We start from the raw sequence: 20,413 nt of genomic DNA, 5'->3' as shown, positions 1-20,413 counted from the left end.
AGAAACCAAAAATTGGGCATCTCTCGTTCTGTGGCCTAATGAGAGATGCCCAACTTTCTGGTCTCTACATGTCTCTCATGTTTGGAACAGAAACAGCCGTCTACATCTGGCTAAAAAGGGCAAAAGAGACTGTACCTCTGCACAACTAAAGAAAACCACCACAGCGTGAACTCTCATTGGGTATTAAGTAGACAGTACAGCAGGGGCAGGGGAGACCCTTATGGTGCGTTCACATCAAAAGCGTTTTGAGCGTCAGGCGCGTCTGGTTTACTTTCTAAGTCTATGTGGAGGTGCATCGAGGGCCGTTGGGGCGCGTTTTGAGCGTCTAAAGCGTCCAATGAAAAACATCGACTAGAGCTGACGCGTCTAACGTGCCCTCGACGCACCTCGACATAGACTTTGAACGTAAACCAGACAGGTGAAACACTAGGTGTAGAGCAAAATGTGAAGCGTCTGCACTTTGAATGCAGACGCATCGAATTTGAAGTGTCGGACGCATTTTTGATGCGCGTAACGCTTTTGGTGTGAACGCACCACTAGACCTTCAGAACTGCCTCGAGTCTTTGTGGCATAGAGTCAACAAAGTGTCAGAGACATTCCTCAGAGATTGTTGGTCCATACTGACGTGATTTGTTGGCTGCACATCAAATTTCATCCTACCTCACCCCAAAGACGCTCTGTTGGATTGAGAACTGGTGAGGTCATGGTAGCACAGTGACCTTGATTTAAGCATGCATTTTCCAATTTAGCAAAAAAATAATTCAAAGTAGACAAATAATTATTAAAAACATGTTATGTAGTTTTTCAGACTGGCCTCCTGAGGACGTTTGAGGTGTAAAAAGTTGCGTATCTCCTTGAAGAGCCACATTTAAAAAAGCACACGACTAGTTTCTTGTGCCAAGACGCTCGCATGTTTTGTTGAAAGCAGCAGAGCTCTGCTGGACCTCGCTGAGAAAGAGAGCAAGGGAGGTAGGCGGGCAGCGTTTTGTGAGGCCAGACAAGCGCACATAAAAATAGACGGCGGACACCGTGCTCTGCAGTTGGCTGCCGATTTATGGGGGCAGTTTGATTGGTGGACGCAGGAGGCCTGTCAGTCGGTACACATCAGAGTCTAAATGCATGTATTTTGTGTCAAACTGGTTTTTGAAAGGAGTTCATCAGTCAAAAAATACAGACAGACCTAAACCAGTCATTTCTGCTCCAAATTTGTAACAGTGTGTTTTTTTTAAATATATATATATATCTGTAAAGCTCTTTATGTCTTTATTTTTCTTTACTGCAAATGATCCTGTAGACAAAAATGCAGATTCATTAGTACAATTTTGTATTTTCATGTGAAACAATGTGAAACGTTGAAATGTTTTCTTAATTTCTGATTTCCGTAACATATTTCAAAACATTAACAGAAAATATTACACCTCCTGAATTCTTTGTACACCAGTTTTTCTGACTTACGGAACAATTAACAACCATTTCTAATAGTCACAAGCAAACATTACCACCAAGTGTTTTATTATCACATCTAAATTGAAGATAAAGACACATTTGAGATATGAAGTGTGGATTTTTACAGCTGGATTAAAAAATATACAACGTAGTTTACAATTGTGTCAAAAGAGACTGCTAATTGCGTTTTGTGTGTGTTTTTGGTAAATTACATCACAAGAGGCATTAGAAAGAAAACATGTTTAAAAGAAGAAATGTTCTTTTTTTAAAAATCCCATGAAAGTAAAGAGGGAAAACTGAGGGAAACGCAGAGACTAGCTCAAAGCCACTTGAATCAATCACTTAATGCCTTATGGTGACTAAGGCCGCTGACTTAATTTTGATTAAACAGAAGTGCAAATAATTGCTATTAATTTGAATTGTATTATTTGATTAGTTGTTTTTAACACTAGTTGTGGGGTTAAATAGCGTTTTACTGGCTTTGTTTTCCCGTAACATATAATTACCCAGTAATATTTTTACCTCTCCTGTCTACTCAACATCTTTTAAAACAAAAACACGGTGGGCCACCGCCGGTGGGCTTAGCAAGTTTTCTGGGGGAAACCCTAAAACAAAACAAAGTAACTTTTTTAAAGATATTTAAAATGTTTTAGGTAAATAATTTCTTAATATTGCTGAAAAAAATACAAGTTCCACTGATTACTTCACTTACAACTAGTTTTTTCATCGGTTTTAAGGATTTATTGACATAACACAAGCTCATATATCTTGCTGGAAAGTTACTTGTAAGTTGAATTTTATTTCAAGTGTTCTGATATATTTGCATTGGTAACTAGACCAAAAATACTTAGGATTTTGTGTTTTTGCAGTGCAAGTAGAAAAAAAACCTGAAACATTTCTAGGGGTGTGAATATATTTTCCAAGGTACAGTAGTTGGTAAGAGGAAGCAACAATTTATTTATAAAGTGACCATCAGATGCTTTATCAGGTCAGATCTTTAACTGTAAACCGGAGGACTGACAGAGTAGATGTCTTTCTACCTCTGCCAAAAATATTTCTGCAGTGTCACTTTCTGCAAAGAACAAAGCGGACGTGATATACTGCCGTTCAAACATGGACAGCACACCTATCCGTACCAAGGCGCATTTAATCAGACTCACGCTCCTGTCTGGGCGCTGATAAGCGGCAATTCCGCTAAAAAATGACCGTTTTCGCTGAAGGCTTCCGTCCAGCGTTTTCACACTTCGCGGTAAGGAGTCATAATTCATTGCCTCTCTGCACCTGGGCCACGTTGGCTGCACTCAATAAAAGCTAATAAAGCTTCATCTTCCTGACAGCAGCCTTGATGTTGCGGGGCTCTTCCCTCCTTCAAAACATATTTTAATAACTCGCCCTTAGCTGTCGAAACTCCCCCACTGCTTCCCGCAAAGCAGCGCAGCTGGCAGCGATTTTTATTAGCATCAAAATGAAAGAGTAAAGGTTTCAACTTGCTTGAGCTAAATGAGCTAAAGCTAAATTAGCTATGTCTAATATGACTAGAGAGGAAAGCGTGTAGCACGTATTTGATTTCACACCCAAGAAAACCGATTATGATGCTATTATGACCAGGGTTTTGCTATTATGACCAGGTTTTTGCTATTATGACCAGGGTTTTGCTATTATGACCAGGTTTTTGCTATTATGACCAGGTTTTTGCTATTATGACCAGGTTTTTGCTATTATGACCAGGGTTTTTGCTATTATGACCAGGTTTTTGCTATTATGACCAGGTTTTTGCTATTATGACCAGGGTTTTTGCAGTGTGGAGCCATGAATGTCACCATCTCCGCTGACTTAATTTAATTTAATTTTTTAACTCTAATTCTTCTAGGTAAAACAGCTCAAGTTCAGCCAGGCTTGATCAAGAGTCATTGGACTTTGACTAGGCCATTCTAACAATGCTTTGATCTGTACCAATACATCGTAGCTCGTGCTGGAAGGAGAACTGGAAGGTCAATGCCCTCCCCAGTATGAAGTCTTCTGTATTTTCTGACAAATGTTCTCCGTTATTAACTCCATCCATCTCTTCATCAACTCTGACCAGCAGATTTCATATTTTTAATGTGCATTGCAATGGTTTCCCCCTGATGGTCAACTCTTTTGGAAACCAGTGAATTACTGTGCAGAACAAGCAAACTGCTCTGCCACAGTCCTGTCCACAGGCCCAGAGGCTTGGATTCTTTGATAAAGCTGCTTTTTATGAAATTCAAAGCTTTCTCACGTAGTTTCTAGAAAAAACGACCTGCAGCCCAGGAGAAACTGAGAAAGATTAAGAGATTTTGATCAACCATCGGTTGTTCTCTCGTCTATTTAAAAACGTGACTCTTGGTTGGCCTTGTCAGAGTGCAGCAGCTCTAGCAGACCCTGTTGGTGCCACGCAGGGAAACCGGCACGCATGGCGAATGTGGACAAACTCACGGAGCACATAGGAGACTTTGGACCCTTCCAGAAGAAGATGGTCGTACTTGGGTCTCTGCCATTGGTCCTCATTGCGTTCGAGTTTGTTGGAGTCGTCTTCCTGGGCCACACTCCGGACCACTGGTGTTGGAGCCCTGGGTCCAAGCAACTCCTGCAGGAGTGCAGCTGGACAGAGGTCAAGGTGCGAGAAGTTACCGTTCCCCACGGCGAAGAGGCCGGGTCTTTCAGCCGCTGCCAAGCGTTTGAACTTGAGCCAAAGCCGGAACAAATGCGAGGAGTTTGAGCAGGCGCTGACTTTAAACGCAGTGCCATGTGATGGCAGATGGATGTTTGATAAGAGTCACAAAACTACAATTTCTGAGCTTGGTACATTTTAACTCTGATAAGGAAAAGATTTAGAAATATAAACTATGAGACAGAAATCAGCAGGAAAGATTAAGCTTGGTTTCTCTAGATGGGAGCCGCTTTAGCTCTACTGAGAAGTCTGCCTGCAACGCCACATAATATCCATGTGACCATGCAACAAGAACCAAGCTGTCACTCGGCTAAAAATAAAACAAACAGTGTACGAACTTTCTGAGAAAGCCTCAGACTCTTTTAGGCATTTATCTTAAGTGTCTGGAGATGTTTCCTTGAGAGAATATTTTCATTTTTGGCATCAAACCGTCCATCTGTTTTCCATACCTGCCTGTCCTTTGTAGGGACCTGGGTGTCTGTCTCCGGCGGTCACCGGTCAATTACTGGGCAACACACAGCTACGCACTGAGACACTCACACCAAGGAGTGATTTGGAGTTACAAAATTAATGTAACGGTCATGTTTTATGACTGTGGGAAGAAGCCGGAGTACCCAGAGAGAACCCCATGTTCACTGGGACATTATAAGGTTTAAGGTGAATGCACCTGTTGGTATCATGAAGCTGTTGCTTTACTTATTCTGCTGTGACAGACTCCAATTGATGTTACTGTTTTACTTTAACTAGACACGAGCAGCAGCATTCTGGATCACCTGATTGATTTGATTTTTTTAGGCAGACATTGTTGCAGTAATCAAGGTAAACGCGTGGAGGAGTTTCTATAGGTCTTACTGCAACATTAGAACATTTTATCCTGGAAATGTTCTTCAGGTGATAGAAGGCCGACTTTGTAACCGTATTTATGTAGCTCTGAAGGTTCAGATCAGAGTCCGTCACTACTCCCAGGTTTCGGGCCTGATCTCTGGTTTCCAGCTGTAGTAGCAGAAGCTGTGAGTTGACACTAGATTGTTCCTCTTTAGGTCCAAAGATAATAACTTCAGTTTTGTTTTGGTTTCAGCTGGTTAAAGTTGTGAAACATCCACTGATTTGTTCTAATGATCTACTCCACATGTGTCAAACTCAAGCCCCGAGGGCCAAATCTGGCCCGCCATAGCTTTTTATGTGGCCCTTTAGACTCCAAATTACAAGTCTGCAAAACTCACTCAAAGTTCACACAAAATCTACAGATTTCCACGTTTTCTTTCTGATTTTTACTGCAAATCTTTCTCAAAACTGGCCTAAAACATCTGGTTTGAGTGACTGCTGCCTCAGCCTTACTTGATGTGAAGTTATAGTCCGTGATTGATACGCCGATCAATAAAAAGTCACGTTTAACGTCACAAATTAGTACAAATATCCTAAAAATTCCATACAAATATTTCAAAATTCGCGCCACAAAATCTGTGATTTTGATCACAAAAAAAACAAACAAAAAAAACATTCAAAAATCCTGGCTGGACTGATCAGTGTGAAAAGATTATTTAATTTTAAGAAATCCTTACTGAATGCTGAAACAAACAGGTATTTGTTGATACTTTAACAGTTGAATTGGTTTTATCAATACATTCTGGCACAACCGGCCCATTTAAGAACATTCAGATTTTTGATATGGAACAAAATGAAAATGAGTTCGACACTCTTGATCTATTCGGACTGGTTCGGAGTTACTGCTAGCACTATCTGTGTATCATCTGTGTAGTTTTGGTAGCTCATCTTATTTCCTGTGTACAGCCTGAGCCAGCAGGAGCACATAGACGTTAAATGACACTCTGTGCCACTTTGCGTCGGTGGATATAAAGACTTTCTCTAGGTCCATAACTTTCTGTCTGGGTCGCCATCCAGACAACAATACCTGTGATTGTTCAGTGTTGCTGAACTTAACGGAGGGCTGCCATTGTCGTGGCTTTTGTTCTGTTGAACGTTTACCCAGAGGACTTTGAAGCAGCCAACAAAAGATGGCCCATATTACACGGTGGCGGATGAATGGGAAGGCATCATGTAAGCCGCGAAGAAATCTACTGGCGTGCATGAGAAGCGGGATTCGCTTGAGCCTCAGCGTTCACCGCTGAGACAAGAGGAATGAAAGTGACGGCCGTGGAGATGCCTGCATCCTGTTGTTATCAAAACCGACGCGCTGGATTTACTGCAAAGTTGGGTTTCGTTGGGAAAACGAAGTAAAAAAAAAAAAAAAAAAGGTCGCATTTGGTGCCAGCAATTAAGGTCCTTTTGTCTTTGTCACGTTTATAATTAGTTTTCCTTTTCTTTTTTTTTTCCCCCATTCAGTGTAGCTTCACTGACCTGTTAAATGAGGGCAGAGCGTTGCGGTGGGCTCGCAGACGGGGGGCAAAATTAGACGATTATTTTTAACAGCTTCCCACAGAGGACGGCCCATAACGACGTGGGAGCACGCCGAGGCAGCGCTGCTCCTGGCACAACGTTTTGGTTTGTTTATCCTCCATCTCGCTTTCTTTCTTTCTTTGCCGGTTTGGAAAAGCGGTTTTTAGGCGGGAAGATGCCGGAGGCGAAGGAACGGGAGAAACTGGCCGAGGCCATCAGTCAGTGGAACAGCGACAGACTGGACTTGTTTGAGATCAGCCAACCTGACGAGGTGAGATCAGTCAGGATGTCAAGCAAAACTTATAATTAAACTCCTGCCACACTCAGTCAGTTACATAGATAGTTATAGACAGGATTATTCAAATAATTATATTATTGTTATCTGAAAAAACTTTAAATAGAACATCTTGATCCAAGTTTTCATTCAATTGAAAGGAGGTGAATCAGTGCATAAGGTGTATTGAAATGTGTTAAGAACTTCTCAGATATGTAATCATTAACTGTATGAGTGTATCAGTGATGTATGATTGTATTATATCCGTTTTTCTAACCTGTTAAAGTAACTTTTGCTGTAATCTGGCGCAGCGCCTCAAAAAGTGGCGTTTATGTTTGAGCTGTACATCGTCCATTTCTCAATAAAGCTTAATGCTGCTGCAACATGCCACATGTAAGCAGTGCCTTTCAAAACTACTCCAACGGTATTTAGCTTTGGACTTTGACTAGGACATTCTAGCACATGACTGGAGATGTTCAGGGCTGGCGTCAGTCTGAAGCAAGCTGTCCCCCTAGCATGATGCTACCACCACCGTGTTACACATGGTGATGTCCTTGGTCTTCATGCTAGTGTTTGTTTAGTGCTTTTCTCCAGAAAAAAATTTAAAAAAGAAACTTAGAGGCCTTCAAGTAAAAGCTGAATCAGATACTGAGATGAAATGAAACGGATTCGGCCTTGATCGCTTACATGAGTATTTTAAAAGCGACCCTTTTTGGGGGCTTTTCAGTGACCCTCTGTGTTCTAACAGGACCTGGTGTTTCATGGCGTGATCCGCTTCTCCTTCGAGGATCACAAAGAAGAAGGCAGCGTGGCCACAAAGTGCCTGCGGGTTTGCAGCAGCCTGACGACTCGCGAGGTCATTGAGACGCTTTCAGAGAAGTTCAGGCCGGATATGAAAATGCTGTCGACAAAATATTCTCTCTATGAGATCCACGCAGATCAAGGTAAGAAGGCCATTCTGGTGGTAACCTGCCCCTGGATAACTGAAGCTGCTGTTTCCACCCCTGACTGCTGTTCATCCGTTTCCTACATGGACAAGCATGTTTTAAGTCCCTACAGCAGCAACCAATAACCTTCTGAATTGAGCCGATTGCATTGCTAATGGATTAATAATTAATTTATTCATGAATCATCTTCCAGCCTTTAAAATAGCTTCCACACTGCTTGTGATTAAGTTATGACAGATTTGTACCACACCTGCAATACCTTTATTCATCTGCTTTGAGATTATTCCTCATCTCATGCAACACGAATAGATTCAACAAAACTGTTTAATGTTAAATTACTGAGATCACTTAAAGATGCTTCAACATGCTGCTTCAAAAGTATTTCTGAGTGCTACGCACAACGTACTGGTGATCTTATTATTCATCGCCTCTTTAATATATATGACGAGTTTGGTGATGTCGCCATGTAATAACTTTTTTTTTGTTGTTCATTTGTGTCATGAGGCATCATGAGTTGCTAATGCCGAGATGTTCTACTTTCGTTCTTTACTTGGTTTCTCATCTTTTGTTCTGCATTGTCCTCTGGTGTTTCGGAGTGAGTGAATGAACAACCAGGCTGTGTTGTAAAAACCAGACTCCTTTCATGAACGCCATTTTATTATAATTAGTATTCATGTACCAAAGGCGAGAATCAAGAGAAGTGTCATCTGATTTTCTTTCAAAGCTGCCCTTTCCCTATTTTTATTTATTTTTTCTTCTCATATACAAGAACGTAGGTTGGACCTGGATGAGAGACCTCTGGTCGTACAGTTGAGCTGGACCTCGGACAACCGAGAAGGGCAGTTTGTGCTCAAAAAAGACCAGGAGAGATTGGAGGTAACCCTGCCCTCCAATACGCTTCAAAAACAATGAAAGCTTCAATTAAATATATAAAAAAAAACATTCACCGATAAAAGATTCATTGCTAAACCTTTGACCTGCTTACTCAGATTTGATACAATTTTAATTTCTGCTTTTATTAAAATTAGCTTTGAAAATATTTTTTTCCCAGCCTTCCTCTAGTTTGGGAGGCCAGTCGTTGTAAGACGGAGGCTAACGATTTAAAAATAAAGACAAAATAAACTGAAGCTGCCATTTCAACCTTTCTTTATGTTATATTAGAAATATTAGCATTGGATTTCCAGGCTCAGCTTCTTCCTCAACCAACTGATGTTAAACAGCAACTGTAGGCTGATTGGCCTGTTTACCAAACTTTCCGAAACATTCCCAAAGCATTCATAAATGGACAAAAAAAAAGACACAATGAGCAATGAAGTCAGTTTTCTATTAAATTACTGTTTACGCTCTTTTACACCCACACTTTGAGTCTTCTTCCCTCAGTAACAGAATCCACTCTGAAGAGTGTTGCAGTTGGTATGACATAGTAACACTTAAGCACGCTTAGGATCCGATTTCCAGGGACAAAGCTGGAAATCATCTGTCTGGTCTCTTGTTCAAATCATCCTCTCCGTTCATATGTTTATTCATAAAGGAAAGTTATTATGAGAAAGAAAAAGAAGGCCTTCTTCAAACCATCAAGAGGACACTGTCAAGAAAAGGGAAAAAGAAAGAGGAAAGCCGAGCCAGCGGAGCAGAGAGGGCGTCAGAGGGCGAGGACGGGTAAGTACTCACTTTTTGTTTGTTCAAACTATCAGAATAACATCTTCTGTTTTTAAATCAACGCCCAGACCAGCTGAAGATCTGCTGAACAACAGTGACCGCTCGTCCAGCCTTGAGCCTCTGAGACGTTGTGAAAAACACAAAAGAAATCAGATTCCTGAAGGTAATATAAACAGCAGATACTGTACGTCCCCATTTGTTTCACAAGTTTCACAACTCATTCCATCTTTAATTCACTCAGACTCTTCAGATCAACCTGGATTACCGGTTAGAGTAAAGATCTGCGACGATGGTGAGTCTGAATCACAACCTCTGAAAGCGTTGCTGCTGCTGTGTGTTTGTGATGTTGTCCTCATGCCCCCTGCTGGCGCCTCGTACATTTCAGCCGAGGAGCCCTTCCTGTCCGCAGTCATAAATTACACCAACAGCTCCACGGTTCACTTCAAGCTGTCCCCCGCTTACACCCTCTACGCTGCGAGTCGCTTCGCCCTGCGGCGCCGGCGCAGCGGAGGCTCTCCGTCGTCTGCAAGCACGCACCCCGTAACGTCAATCACAAACAAAATGGCCACCATGATGGGAAAGGTCATCCAGGCGAGTTCATAAAAAAACTTTGTTTACAGCGCACCTAAATTTGTAGTTTGTCAGCCTCTCCCTGTTTGGTTAGTTTGATCTGTTTCCAATCTAAAACGGTGGAGAAACACAAAACATTTTACCCAGAATTCACTTGTAGAATTTAAACTCATTGGCTTGTTGCTACATCACCAACTCAAATTTCACCAAGTTCCTACAAACAAAAATGGCCTAAGCTTTTTTTGTTGTTGTTGTTGTTGTTGTTGCCAAAAGTAAATTGGGAAAATAAATAAATAAAACAAAATAAAAATAAATAAATAATAATAATCACTATCCATGACGATTTGATAAACATACAGACAATTTCAAAAACAATACAGTGTAATATTAATTGTTTCAAACTAATTAAAAACTGTTTCATATATGCATTACATACAATTATACATTTGTATAGAAATTGAATGCAAGATGCAGCATTAATCATGACTGTATAATACGATTTTGTTTGTTTACAATCTTTGGACAGAAAGCCTTCTCTGTTAAGAGTTCTAACCTCTAGTATTCATCCTTACCATCTGATTTTAAGACATTTTAAAATGTTTACTTCATGGCTTAAGAACGATTAAATTAAATAACGTTTGAAGGGCTTTGTCTTTGCAGAGTAGCTATGGTAATAAACACTTCGATGCTGACATTAGATTGACTTGATCTAAGTTTCTCGCATCTGTCCCTGTCAAGTAAACAATCAAAATAAAAAATAAAAACATTTTGAAAATAGCAAAATCTCACAGTTGAACATTTGCAAGTTTGCTGAAACCAATCTGTTGCTGTGACTGGCTCCGCAGAGGCACCGGGCCGTCGCCGGGGTTCTCGCCTTCTGGTTGGCCAATTCCTCGGAGCTGCTGAACTTTCTGAAGAACGACAAAGACCTCGGCCCGTTCACGAAGCAAAGTCAGCTGGATCTGTCCCACCAGGTGCACAACGCCTACAGGTACGGAGGGATGAACACAGACCTCTGACGCCACAGGCTTGTCGTTTTGCAAACAATGTATACCAACAGGAAGCATTTATTGCTGCAGAAGGAAATTTTTTTGAAGCGATTTTGCACTTTAAGCAGCTGAATAGTAATGTGTGTATTTACTGATGATTACAACGCGGCTTCGTCAACGTAACAACAGAAGCCGGTGTTGTGTTTCCTGAAAGAATCGCCACAGACTGAGCATCTGTGGGGGAAAAGGAAAGGGGCCTAAAACGAGACCATGAGGAACGCCATAATGAAGCTGCATGCTGACTTATAAGAAGCCATTTTAAGATTCTTTTTTACTTCACCAGAGTGTAACTCCTTAAACAGATTATGTTTTAACAACAATCAGATTAACAGAACCGTGCATCTTTGCCCAGATGGATTAAATACCAACATGTATCTTCTGCTTGTTTGTTTGTAGCTTCCTGCTCCGTTGCCTACAGGGTGAGTTGAGGAAACACCTACCAACTTTCCTCACTGATCCTGAGCGACACGGCGCTCTCCCAGCCGGCATAGGCATGTTTTTAAACAGAAATTGATCAACCTAGATAATTCAACGGATTAAGACCTTACGATGTCGTGACGTATCTCGGTCTGACCGCAGAGATGGTGTTGGACACCTTGATGAACGCCATGTCTCTTCTGCGCCGGTGCCGCGTCAGCCCGGCCCTCACCATCCAGCTCTTCTCTCAGCTCTTCCACTTCATCAGCGCCTGGCTGTTTAATCAGCTCATGGCGCCAGAGCCCGGCACGCCGGGCCTGCGCTCTCACTACTGGGGGGCCGCACTGCGTCAGAGGCTGACCCCCATCGAGGCCTGGGCGGAGAGGCAGGGCCTGGAGCTGGCTGCCGACTGCCATCTGGGACACATAACGCAGGTCTGACACCCCGCTTTGCTAATCAATATGTCAATTTATTTATTTATTTATTTTTTACCAAGGTTGATTCTGTCTCCTTGGATGCTAAAATAGTATTGCCTGACTTGTTGCTAGGCGACCACGCTCCTGACAATGAATAAGTACTCGGCTTCGGACGCTAAGGACATCCAGACTTCCTGTTTCAAGCTGAACTCGCTGCAGCTGCGCATGCTGATGGACGGGTACATGTACGGACCTAGCGAGCCTCAGATCCCCCCTGTGAGTAGTCCTCCACTTCGCTGACCCACACCACCCACAGATGTCACCGTCAAAAAGGACAGGGTTTGTATTTTTTTCAGACCGAAAACAAAAACGTAAAAGATTTCCAGCGAGGGTTTTTTGGAACTGGCCAAAGCTTCTGGCTGTGCTCATTGATTTAAAAGCATGAATAATTAATAGTTACAGTGACCGATGTAATGATGCATAATACATGAAGGACATCAGTGCTTTGGCTTCGAGCGGACAGCTTATACAGTTTCCTGCTTAAAGTATTCACTCCCCTTGAACTTTTCCCACATTGTGTAAAATTACAGCCACACACTTCTGGTTATTTTCTTTTTTTTAGGATTTAAAGTGTCAGACTAACACAAGCATGTGCATAATTGCAAAGCGGATGAAAAAATATGACTTTAAGTGCTTTTTTCCCCCTTTTTGCAAATAAAAATCTGAAAAGTGTGGGGTGCATTTACTGAAGCCAGTGAAACCAGATGTCTTCAGAAGGACAATAGACACACTTCTGTGTAATTTTATCCCAAAATAAATGTTTAGCGAAAGCCACAGAAAATGAACGCTGCACACCTTCCTCATTGAGAAGCACAGTGGTGGCAGCATCATGCTGTGGGAGCGTGTTTCATCACCAGGGGCAGGGAGGCTGGGCAAAGCTGACGGAAAGATAGATGAAACTGAAACATATCCATATGTACGTATATTGGCCTAGTCAAAGTCCAGACCTAAACTCATTTGAGAATGCTTCTCTTCATCCAGTTCGACTGAGCCTGAGCTGTTTTGCAAAGAGGAATGGGCAAGAAATTCATGATCCAGACGTGCAAAATGATAAAGAAACATTCTTGGAAAAAATTTCTAAAGGCTGGTTTAAATACACATGTACACCACACTTTCCAGATTTTATTTGCATAATGCTTTGATTTTGATTTCCCTTCTGTTTCATGATAATGCATCCGACTGGTGTGGATTGTTGCATAAACTCACAGCAGAATACTCTGAGGATTGTTGATGTTTCTGCAAAACATGAAGAAGTGTGAGGGGTGTGAAAACGTTTGAGACGCTGCAGGTTTAGATTATTAGTGGGGAAAGAAAACAAAGCAACACGTCACATTCATGACCTGAGTTAAATTTGACTCAACCATATTTTTTCATAAAATACAAATAAGTAAAATTACATAAACCAGATGTTTAACAGGCTTATAAAGAGGGCTGGTTCTGTTCTGAGGATCCTCTTCATGACGCTGTCACACAACAGCAGAGTGTTGTCAGTCAGAGGCTTCCTAAAACCCCTGCGATACTGACCTCTACAGGAAAACCTTCCTGTAGAGGTCTCTTTGAAACATTAAGTTTGTTTTTCCTTTGTGATTCAAATTGAATCTAAGCCTGAAGAGAAATGATCCTAAATCAGGCAACAACAACAAGCGCCTGAAACCCAGTGCTGCCCAGAGCGCTGGCGTTGACATCCTAAAGGAAACAACTGCATGGCAGAGCCGTTACTCACATCTGTTCTGACGTTACATCTCCATCTACGGATGTCAAAGATCACGGTCATCTTGCTCAGAATCATCGCAGGCGGATTGGGCGTCCCCTCTCTTGAGGGAAACATGACATTCGCATCAACTCTTTCCTGACGTATCTCTCCCTCGTCGCTCCCGACGCAGGACTTGACGGATGCCGTGGCGAAGGCTGCCAAGGCCTCGGCCGATAGCCTGATTCACAGCGACGGTGGCGCGCTCCGGGCGACGGAGAGCCTCGACCTGCTGCTGCCTTTCCTGCTGCCGCAGGGAGGATACTCCTGTGAGACGCTGAGAGGAGTCCCTCAGGGGTTCAGAGAGTTTCTGGAGCCAATCTGTCAGAAAGGTGGGAGAGACCTTGGATTCAGACAGAGTTGGATTGTATTTTATTCTGAACATATCAGTTAGTTGCGTCATTCTCCGTCTCGCAGGTCTCTGCTGTTTGACATCTGTGGCTGATTCCCAAGGAGACTGGACGCTGCATTTTACTGAAAACACACACACCGATGGGGATTTCTACTTGGTAAAGAGAAAAGAGACGCCAGATATTTTATGTTTTAATAGGGCTGCAACTAATGATTATTTTAGTAATCGATTAGTCTTATCTTTAAACTCACGATTAGTTGATTGGTTGTGTTTTATCTGTGTTTTATGGATACCGTACAGCAGTTTGGTGCAGCTAATATCTATTTTTAAAGTGCTTCATAAGTAAAATTAACATGGACACAATTGGATTTTAAAAAATTGGCACATTCTGTAGATTTTTTATTTAGGTGCTAAAGCATTGCCTGTACAATATTAGACACAAACAAATAATTCAAGTTCTTTTTTGAATAAGAAAGTGAAGATTTTATAGCCTAAACTGCAATAACATAGCAGTCCTTTCCTATACGCTCGATCATTCGCAGCAAAGGATTTACAAATGTAGAGTAGTAATAATCTGTCGATGTTTTTTTTTTTTTTTGGTTTAAACGATTATCAGCTAGCAAAAGTACTTAAAAGGAATATTTTTACAGAATTTTAACCTGGTGAATCTAAAACTAAGCCACTTGAGGAGTACAAAGGTTGTTTTTATTTCTATCTTAAATCTGTATTTTTTTGTACAGATTTAACTTAATTACTGCGTTGACTGTGCTGTTCTCTCAGCAAATCTTTTTTTTTTTGTCTCTATACTCCAGTTAAAGATTAATCGATTACTAAATTAGTTGACAATTATTTCAACAATCGATTAATCGCGATTAATCCAACTAATCGCTCCAGCCCCAATTTTTAAACACTAACTTATGTTTCTTTTTGTACATCTTTTTTTTCGTCAGGCAGCGCACAGGCAGCCCGAGGTTGAGAAGGTCACTTTGCACAAGCCTCTGAACAGTGGGATGGGAGTCAGTATTGTGGCAGCCAAGGTGAAAACAGTTTAAACGTGAAAACTGTCTACGATGGAGCGACTCAGTGAGTGAACATGGCTGTAATGTTGTGCCGCAGGGAGCAGGCCAGAGTGACCTCGGCATCTACGTCAAATCTGTGGTCCGGGGAGGACCCGCCGAAATGGTGAGACTGTGACACTTTTCTCATTCGGCTTTCACTCCAAGGAATATTTTGTTTTGTGTGTGTGTGTTTTTTTTTAAAACAAGAAATGAAGACGTGTCTTTACTGCGTTTAGAGCGGTAAGCTGGCAGCTGGAGATCAGCTGCTCAGTGTGGACGGTCACAGCCTGGTCGGACTCAGCCAAGACAGGTAGCTGGATCTGATAGCAAGTACGACACAACGGTTGATTCATGATGTACACACAGGAGATTTTTTTTTTTGGAACCCCGAAATTAATTGTTTAATTTGCGTCATTATTACTTAAAAATCTGTTTTTATGGTTCTAGTACTTAGTTTGTCTGGTTAAAGTCATGAAGAGCTAATGTCCGGCAACGTTTCTCTAACACGTAGTGAAAGTTTTTGCTTCTGGCCAGGGCTGGATGTAGACTGATAAAAGGCCCTGGGCTAGAGCCAGTTTTGGTACCCTATTCCAAAAGAAAAAACAAACAAACATCTTATTCATGCAAAGTACAGTACTTGAACAGGTAGCGCTAAACATTAGCTGGCTCCATGTTGGCCCTACCAGATGTACTATAACTTCAGAATTTTCAAATAGTTCAGTATTGTATACATTAAAAAAAATTACACTCTTGAAATGACTTTTATATAAGGCACAATGCCCCTGTGAGCCTTTTCTAAAGGCCCAGCTTCTAACTGTTTGCTTCTAGGTTACCCAGAGGCACTCATAGTGTGAAATAACAATGTGTCCCTTTAGCATTTAAATGTCTAAAATAGAGAGAAATGCATGATTATCATCTTGTGTTGCTAACAATAGTTGGAACAAAAACAGTGAACATATCAGACCGGATTTCAACACCATGAACCAAATACGATAATAACACATGATAATATTTCACCTTCTGTGTACAGTTAGCGGTAGCGCCACATTAGCTTTCATAAACCTCTTTGACTCATTTAGCGCAGCAGCCATCATGATGCGCACCGGCCCCGTCGTCAGCTTACAGGTGGAGAAGTTTGCAGCGATTTACCGAGGTCTCGGGAACCTACTGAACGAATCGTCCCCGGAAAACGAAACAAGCAGCAGCCATTTAAGACTGGGTAAGGATACCTCACCTACACAGTTTCTTTCCTTAATTTTTATTTTTTTTTTTTTTACATTTTAGGACCTGATTTGAACCTTTTATTGTCTCACAAGACGGCGTTTCCACACTATACTGCGTTGTGGATCTCAGCCCCTCGGAGAGAAACCACGGAGGCCGCAAGAGAAACAAAGACCAGAGGACGCAGAAATACCGACAGCTTTATCGCTCCGACCCCAACGTGACCGGTGGGTGACCTTTTTGTTCGTGACTTTTTAGCTGCTGGGCACATTCCTGTTTGTGAAGTCCATTTAATGCGTGAAAAAAGGGCAACTCCGCATCCGTTTGCTTTCCCTTTACTCCAGCTGGCTTTTGCCCGGAGGACCAAGGTGAACTCTTTGACCCCGGCGTGAGAGGAAATGGCTTTTCATCCGTTTCCAGCGACAACCTTTGCGCCGATGTGAGAGTTTTAGACGTTGAATAGATTTTTTTTTTTTCTGTGTTCTCCCCTTACAGACTCACATTTGTTTGCTACCTTCTTGCAGACGCATCCCAGAGAATACCTGACGCTGCCGAACTCTAAGTCCCAGGACAAGTCTGATTTTGAGCCGAAGCGGCCGACTCAACCGTTTACGATGGCTGTGAATCCTTCAAGTGAGCAGAGCGACGGCAGGAGAGGCTTCATGGTATGTTGACGCAACTGTTTGACAAAAACACTTACGCAGCATTCCTAGCTCTTGTTTTCCACATTTTGAAAGACATTACAAACCTGAATGTGTCTTATTGGGATTTTATGCCAAGAAAAGTCCAGAAAACTGCAAAACAACCAAATCAAGGCTAAACGCCAGAGGAGAGGAAAAATATTTGCGAGTACACTGCATATCGCTTTATGAGCCCACTCAGCCACCGTAGAAGGCCGTCTTACTCACTGTATGTACTGAGAAGAAGCCAGGCAGCTAAGCTCCATGCTAATACATGCTAATTTGAGCTACTATACAAACCTGTGTAGTAACACAAACCGATGTAATTCGATACAGTAGGAAACCTTATGGTGTTATTTGAAATAAATGTTCTACTTGTTTACTCAGTTTTTTTCTCTTATCAGTCACACAATTTGAACAGAAACTGTAAACCGTTTGAATAGAAAAACTGGATTCTGAATTAAAAAATAGTTTCTGAATCGAACCCAAAAAATCGGAATCAAATCTTCACTACAAACCCATGCTTTTAGAGTTGCCTTTGATTCATAATAACTGGGACATTGGTCAACATGTTTCATATGTACTTGCTTGACGATTTTGATGATGGCTTTTGACAAAATGTAACGTCTGTCGCAGTTTAAAGTGCTATTATGATGTAAGTCACTTCAAACTGCCCTGTTGCTGAATTGTACAATAGGAATAAATCTACGTTCAGGTGTGAATCTCTGTTAAAGTCTCTTTGTCCTCCCATGTAGCGTCACGCTGTGTCTCAGGAGAGCTTGTGCGCAGACGCTGGAGGCCCCCTGCTGGGCCAAAAGCAGAATGCGCTCACACAGAGGAACCAGAGTTCCAGTCAGTCGACAAATTTCTGCCGATCCGTTGCTCTCCGCTCAAGCGTTTCTACACACTACGTCCCGTCCGACCGCAAACAGCCGCCCCGGAGTCCGGCCGGCGTCTGGAGGAACCCGTTTTCGCAGCAGGCCACGCCTACGCCGTCGGTCCGGCCGATACGCATCGACATCCCCGTCGCCGTCTCCAGAGCAGGCGGCGCGCAGTCAAATCCTCCTCTCACCACCTTCCAGCCGAGCCCCTCTGTGCTGAACCGGCTCCGTAAAGCCAGTGAGCAGACAAAGAGCTCCCCAAGCCGAGCGTGTCCATCATCAGCGGCCAAGGCGCTGCTCCAGCCCTTGGTTCTCTGGCAGCAGCAGAGGTCAGAAAAACCCCGATTGTGCATCACTCCAACGAAGCCCGTTTCCTTCCAGGAGCCTCCGTCCGAGCGGAAGGGCTCGGGGCCGGGCGGCCAGAGCGACCCCCAGGTCCTGCTGCGTGGCCCCTGGAGGAGGGAGGTCCAGGAGGTGGTGGAGCGGCTGGAGAGGGAGGCACGGCAGCTCCGAGCCAAGGAGCAACAGAGCGACGAGGAGGACAGGCTGCGGAGGCTGGACCTGGAGTGGAGGTTTCAGAAGAGGGTGCAGGAGATTCAGCAGAGAGGAGAGGGAGAAGAAGAGGAGGAGGAGGAAGATCTGGACGTCATGATGATCCTGCAGCAGCTGGACAGAACATCAGAGGTTAAGTGGATTATGTAAAATCTACTTTTTCATCCTGTTATAACGTTATCCTGGAGTGTCGCCTTGATTCTTTCATGTTTGAGAAATGCTTTAATCTCCATATCGACCATTCAGCCATGCAAAACATCTGGGTGGATCTAGCTCCACCTTCGAGACGCGGCTCCTCCCCAGAGCTGCAGTTTCCGAGCTTCCGCATTTCAGAGCAGCCCTCCCCCACTCAGCTCCTCAGACTAGCCAGCAGCAATTAGCAAACACCTGGTGGGACTGTTGAGCTCATCATACGAGCTACTTCTCAGTGAAATTCTGGTAAAAATGTTGTGAAAGGGTTTATAGAGGAGCCATGTTGTGATGACTTCCTAAAAGAGGGGTTTCAGAAAGAGCAGGAGTTTCTTAAAGAGACAGAGGCCCAATTTCAAAGACGTTAAATTCCAAATTGAATTTCTATTAAGTCATGTTTAATGCATGGAGCATTTTTATAACTGAAGGCAAGATAGGTACTTGATTGTTCTACAAAATGGCATTATGACCTGGAAAATATATAATATTGCCTCTTTTGAAGAACAAATGTCACATGGAAAACTTTTAAAGTTTACAAAATAGTGAATTAGGAGCATATTCTAGTGCATAGAATAGAAAAAGTGACTTTTTACTCAAAAGCTAATTTTGCCTCACTCACATCTGATTTTATTTATTACACTTGGCTAAATACAGCAAGAATTTTAAAAGAAACAACGACCTATATCTTGATTTTATTGATCAAAATTCACAAAATCTTTTTTTTTTTAAACCAATTGACACCTAGAATTTAAAAAAAAAAATTCTTTTAATAAGAAATGTATTAAACTCCTAAAGTTTTGGATCTAGAATAACTTACACATCCCTTCCCATCAACAAATCTGACTATTTGGTTGTTCTATTACAGAATGAAACTATTAGTTTATTGTTAAGTTGGTAAAATATATATATATTTTTCAGCCCTCAAGTTAATTTCACTGTATAATTTTGGACCATGCAACGAAATGTTTGGACTCCCCTGTTCTACTGGCTGAACATCGTGTCATTTTTCATGTTTCCACGTCTAGAACAAGATCGGATCCGTTGGAAACATCAACAGGAAACAAAACGAGGAGGAAAAGCACGGAGGGAATCAGCATTCCTACAAGCAAGAAGGGAAACCAGGTGAAGAGAACCATCAAAATATTAAAGGATCATTCAAAAGTGAATTTTATTTTACATGACAAAAATAGCATTCTTTCATGTTTTTGGCAGATCACAGAGAAAATGGACTGAAAGCAGCGTCAGATGAGTGAGTTTACACTTTGAAGCACGTTTCGGGTCCAGAACATGTTCAGCATTCACAAATGCTAAGAAATAAAAACGTATCCCTGAGTAATACAAATTCTCAGACCCTATACATGAAACACAGCAACTTGCTTGTGTCCGTGGAAACCACTAATTTCAAGTATCTGCGTGGTTTTGTGTTAGCAGGAAGCCGGCGGAGAAAATCAAGATGGCATCGGCTCCTGAGAAGCTCACATTAAGGGAGCGTCGGCGTCTTTTCTCCCTGGCAACAAGCGCTTAAGTGAAGGTTCCTAGTTTTCTCAAAGAAAACCTCTGAACAGAATAAAAAATAAAAATAACATTTTCTTGTTGCATTACATGCACAGATTTCTGTGAATTTTAATAGAATTTTACATGACAAAAAGTGTAATTCGATAAAATCAGACTAAAACACGTTCAAAGTTGTTGGTTGAAAGGTGACAAAATGTGAAACAGCTTTTCTAAGGTGCAGCACAACAAACAAGACAGGGTGTGCGTCTTTAAACCCAGAAACCTTTGTCCCAGTAACGCCAACATCAG

The 20,413-nt window shown here is 42.1% G+C and overlaps 2 protein-coding genes across 2 annotated transcripts; both read left to right on the top strand.

Annotated features, from left to right (window-relative positions):
* Positions 1-3,662: 3,662 nt before the first annotated feature.
* On the top strand, positions 3,663-4,214 carry LOC102235806 (solute carrier family 22 member 2-like). Its single transcript, XM_014468822.2, has one exon. It carries the CDS (start codon positions 3,881-3,883, stop codon positions 4,184-4,186), a length of 306 nt encoding a protein of 101 aa, XP_014324308.2. The 5' UTR covers positions 3,663-3,880; the 3' UTR covers positions 4,187-4,214.
* Positions 4,215-6,414: 2,200 nt separating this feature from the next.
* On the top strand, positions 6,415-20,356 carry LOC102235553 (afadin-like). Its single transcript, XM_014468821.2, has 24 exons — positions 6,415-6,806; positions 7,558-7,753; positions 8,526-8,632; positions 9,288-9,415; positions 9,484-9,578; positions 9,657-9,707; positions 9,801-10,006; positions 10,831-10,976; positions 11,431-11,525; positions 11,614-11,885; positions 12,000-12,143; positions 13,811-14,009; positions 14,095-14,186; positions 14,980-15,066; positions 15,146-15,211; positions 15,324-15,397; positions 16,167-16,306; positions 16,404-16,535; positions 16,653-16,747; positions 16,833-16,973; positions 17,744-18,553; positions 19,636-19,732; positions 19,823-19,859; positions 20,042-20,356. The coding sequence occupies exons 1-24, from the start codon at positions 6,711-6,713 to the stop codon at positions 20,133-20,135; spliced, it is 3,600 nt and encodes a 1,199-aa protein (XP_014324307.2). The 5' UTR covers positions 6,415-6,710; the 3' UTR covers positions 20,136-20,356.
* The last annotated feature ends 57 nt before the right edge of the window (positions 20,357-20,413 follow it).

This window comes from Xiphophorus maculatus, chromosome 19 (genome assembly GCF_002775205.1).
Source record: "Xiphophorus maculatus strain JP 163 A chromosome 19, X_maculatus-5.0-male, whole genome shotgun sequence".
NCBI classification, from domain to species: domain Eukaryota; kingdom Metazoa; phylum Chordata; class Actinopteri; order Cyprinodontiformes; family Poeciliidae; genus Xiphophorus; species Xiphophorus maculatus.
The sequence above is the reverse complement of the archived record's forward strand: the minus strand, read 5'-3'. Positions and strand labels throughout refer to the sequence as shown.

What these genes read in the sequence shown, in the direction of transcription:
- LOC102235553 (XM_014468821.2), top strand. Translation starts at nt 6,711, where the DNA reads ATGCCGGAGGCGAAGGAACGGGAGAAACTGGCCGAGGCCATCAGTCAG. An exon ending in AAGAAATCAGATTCCTGAAG is followed by an intron (nt 9,579 to 9,656) that starts GTAATATAAACA and finishes TAATTCACTCAG; the next exon opens with ACTCTTCAGATCAACCTGGA. An exon ending in TCAGTATTGTGGCAGCCAAG is followed by an intron (nt 15,067 to 15,145) that starts GTGAAAACAGTT and finishes GTTGTGCCGCAG; the next exon opens with GGAGCAGGCCAGAGTGACCT.
- LOC102235806 (XM_014468822.2), top strand. Translation starts at nt 3,881, where the DNA reads ATGGCGAATGTGGACAAACTCACGGAGCACATAGGAGACTTTGGACCC.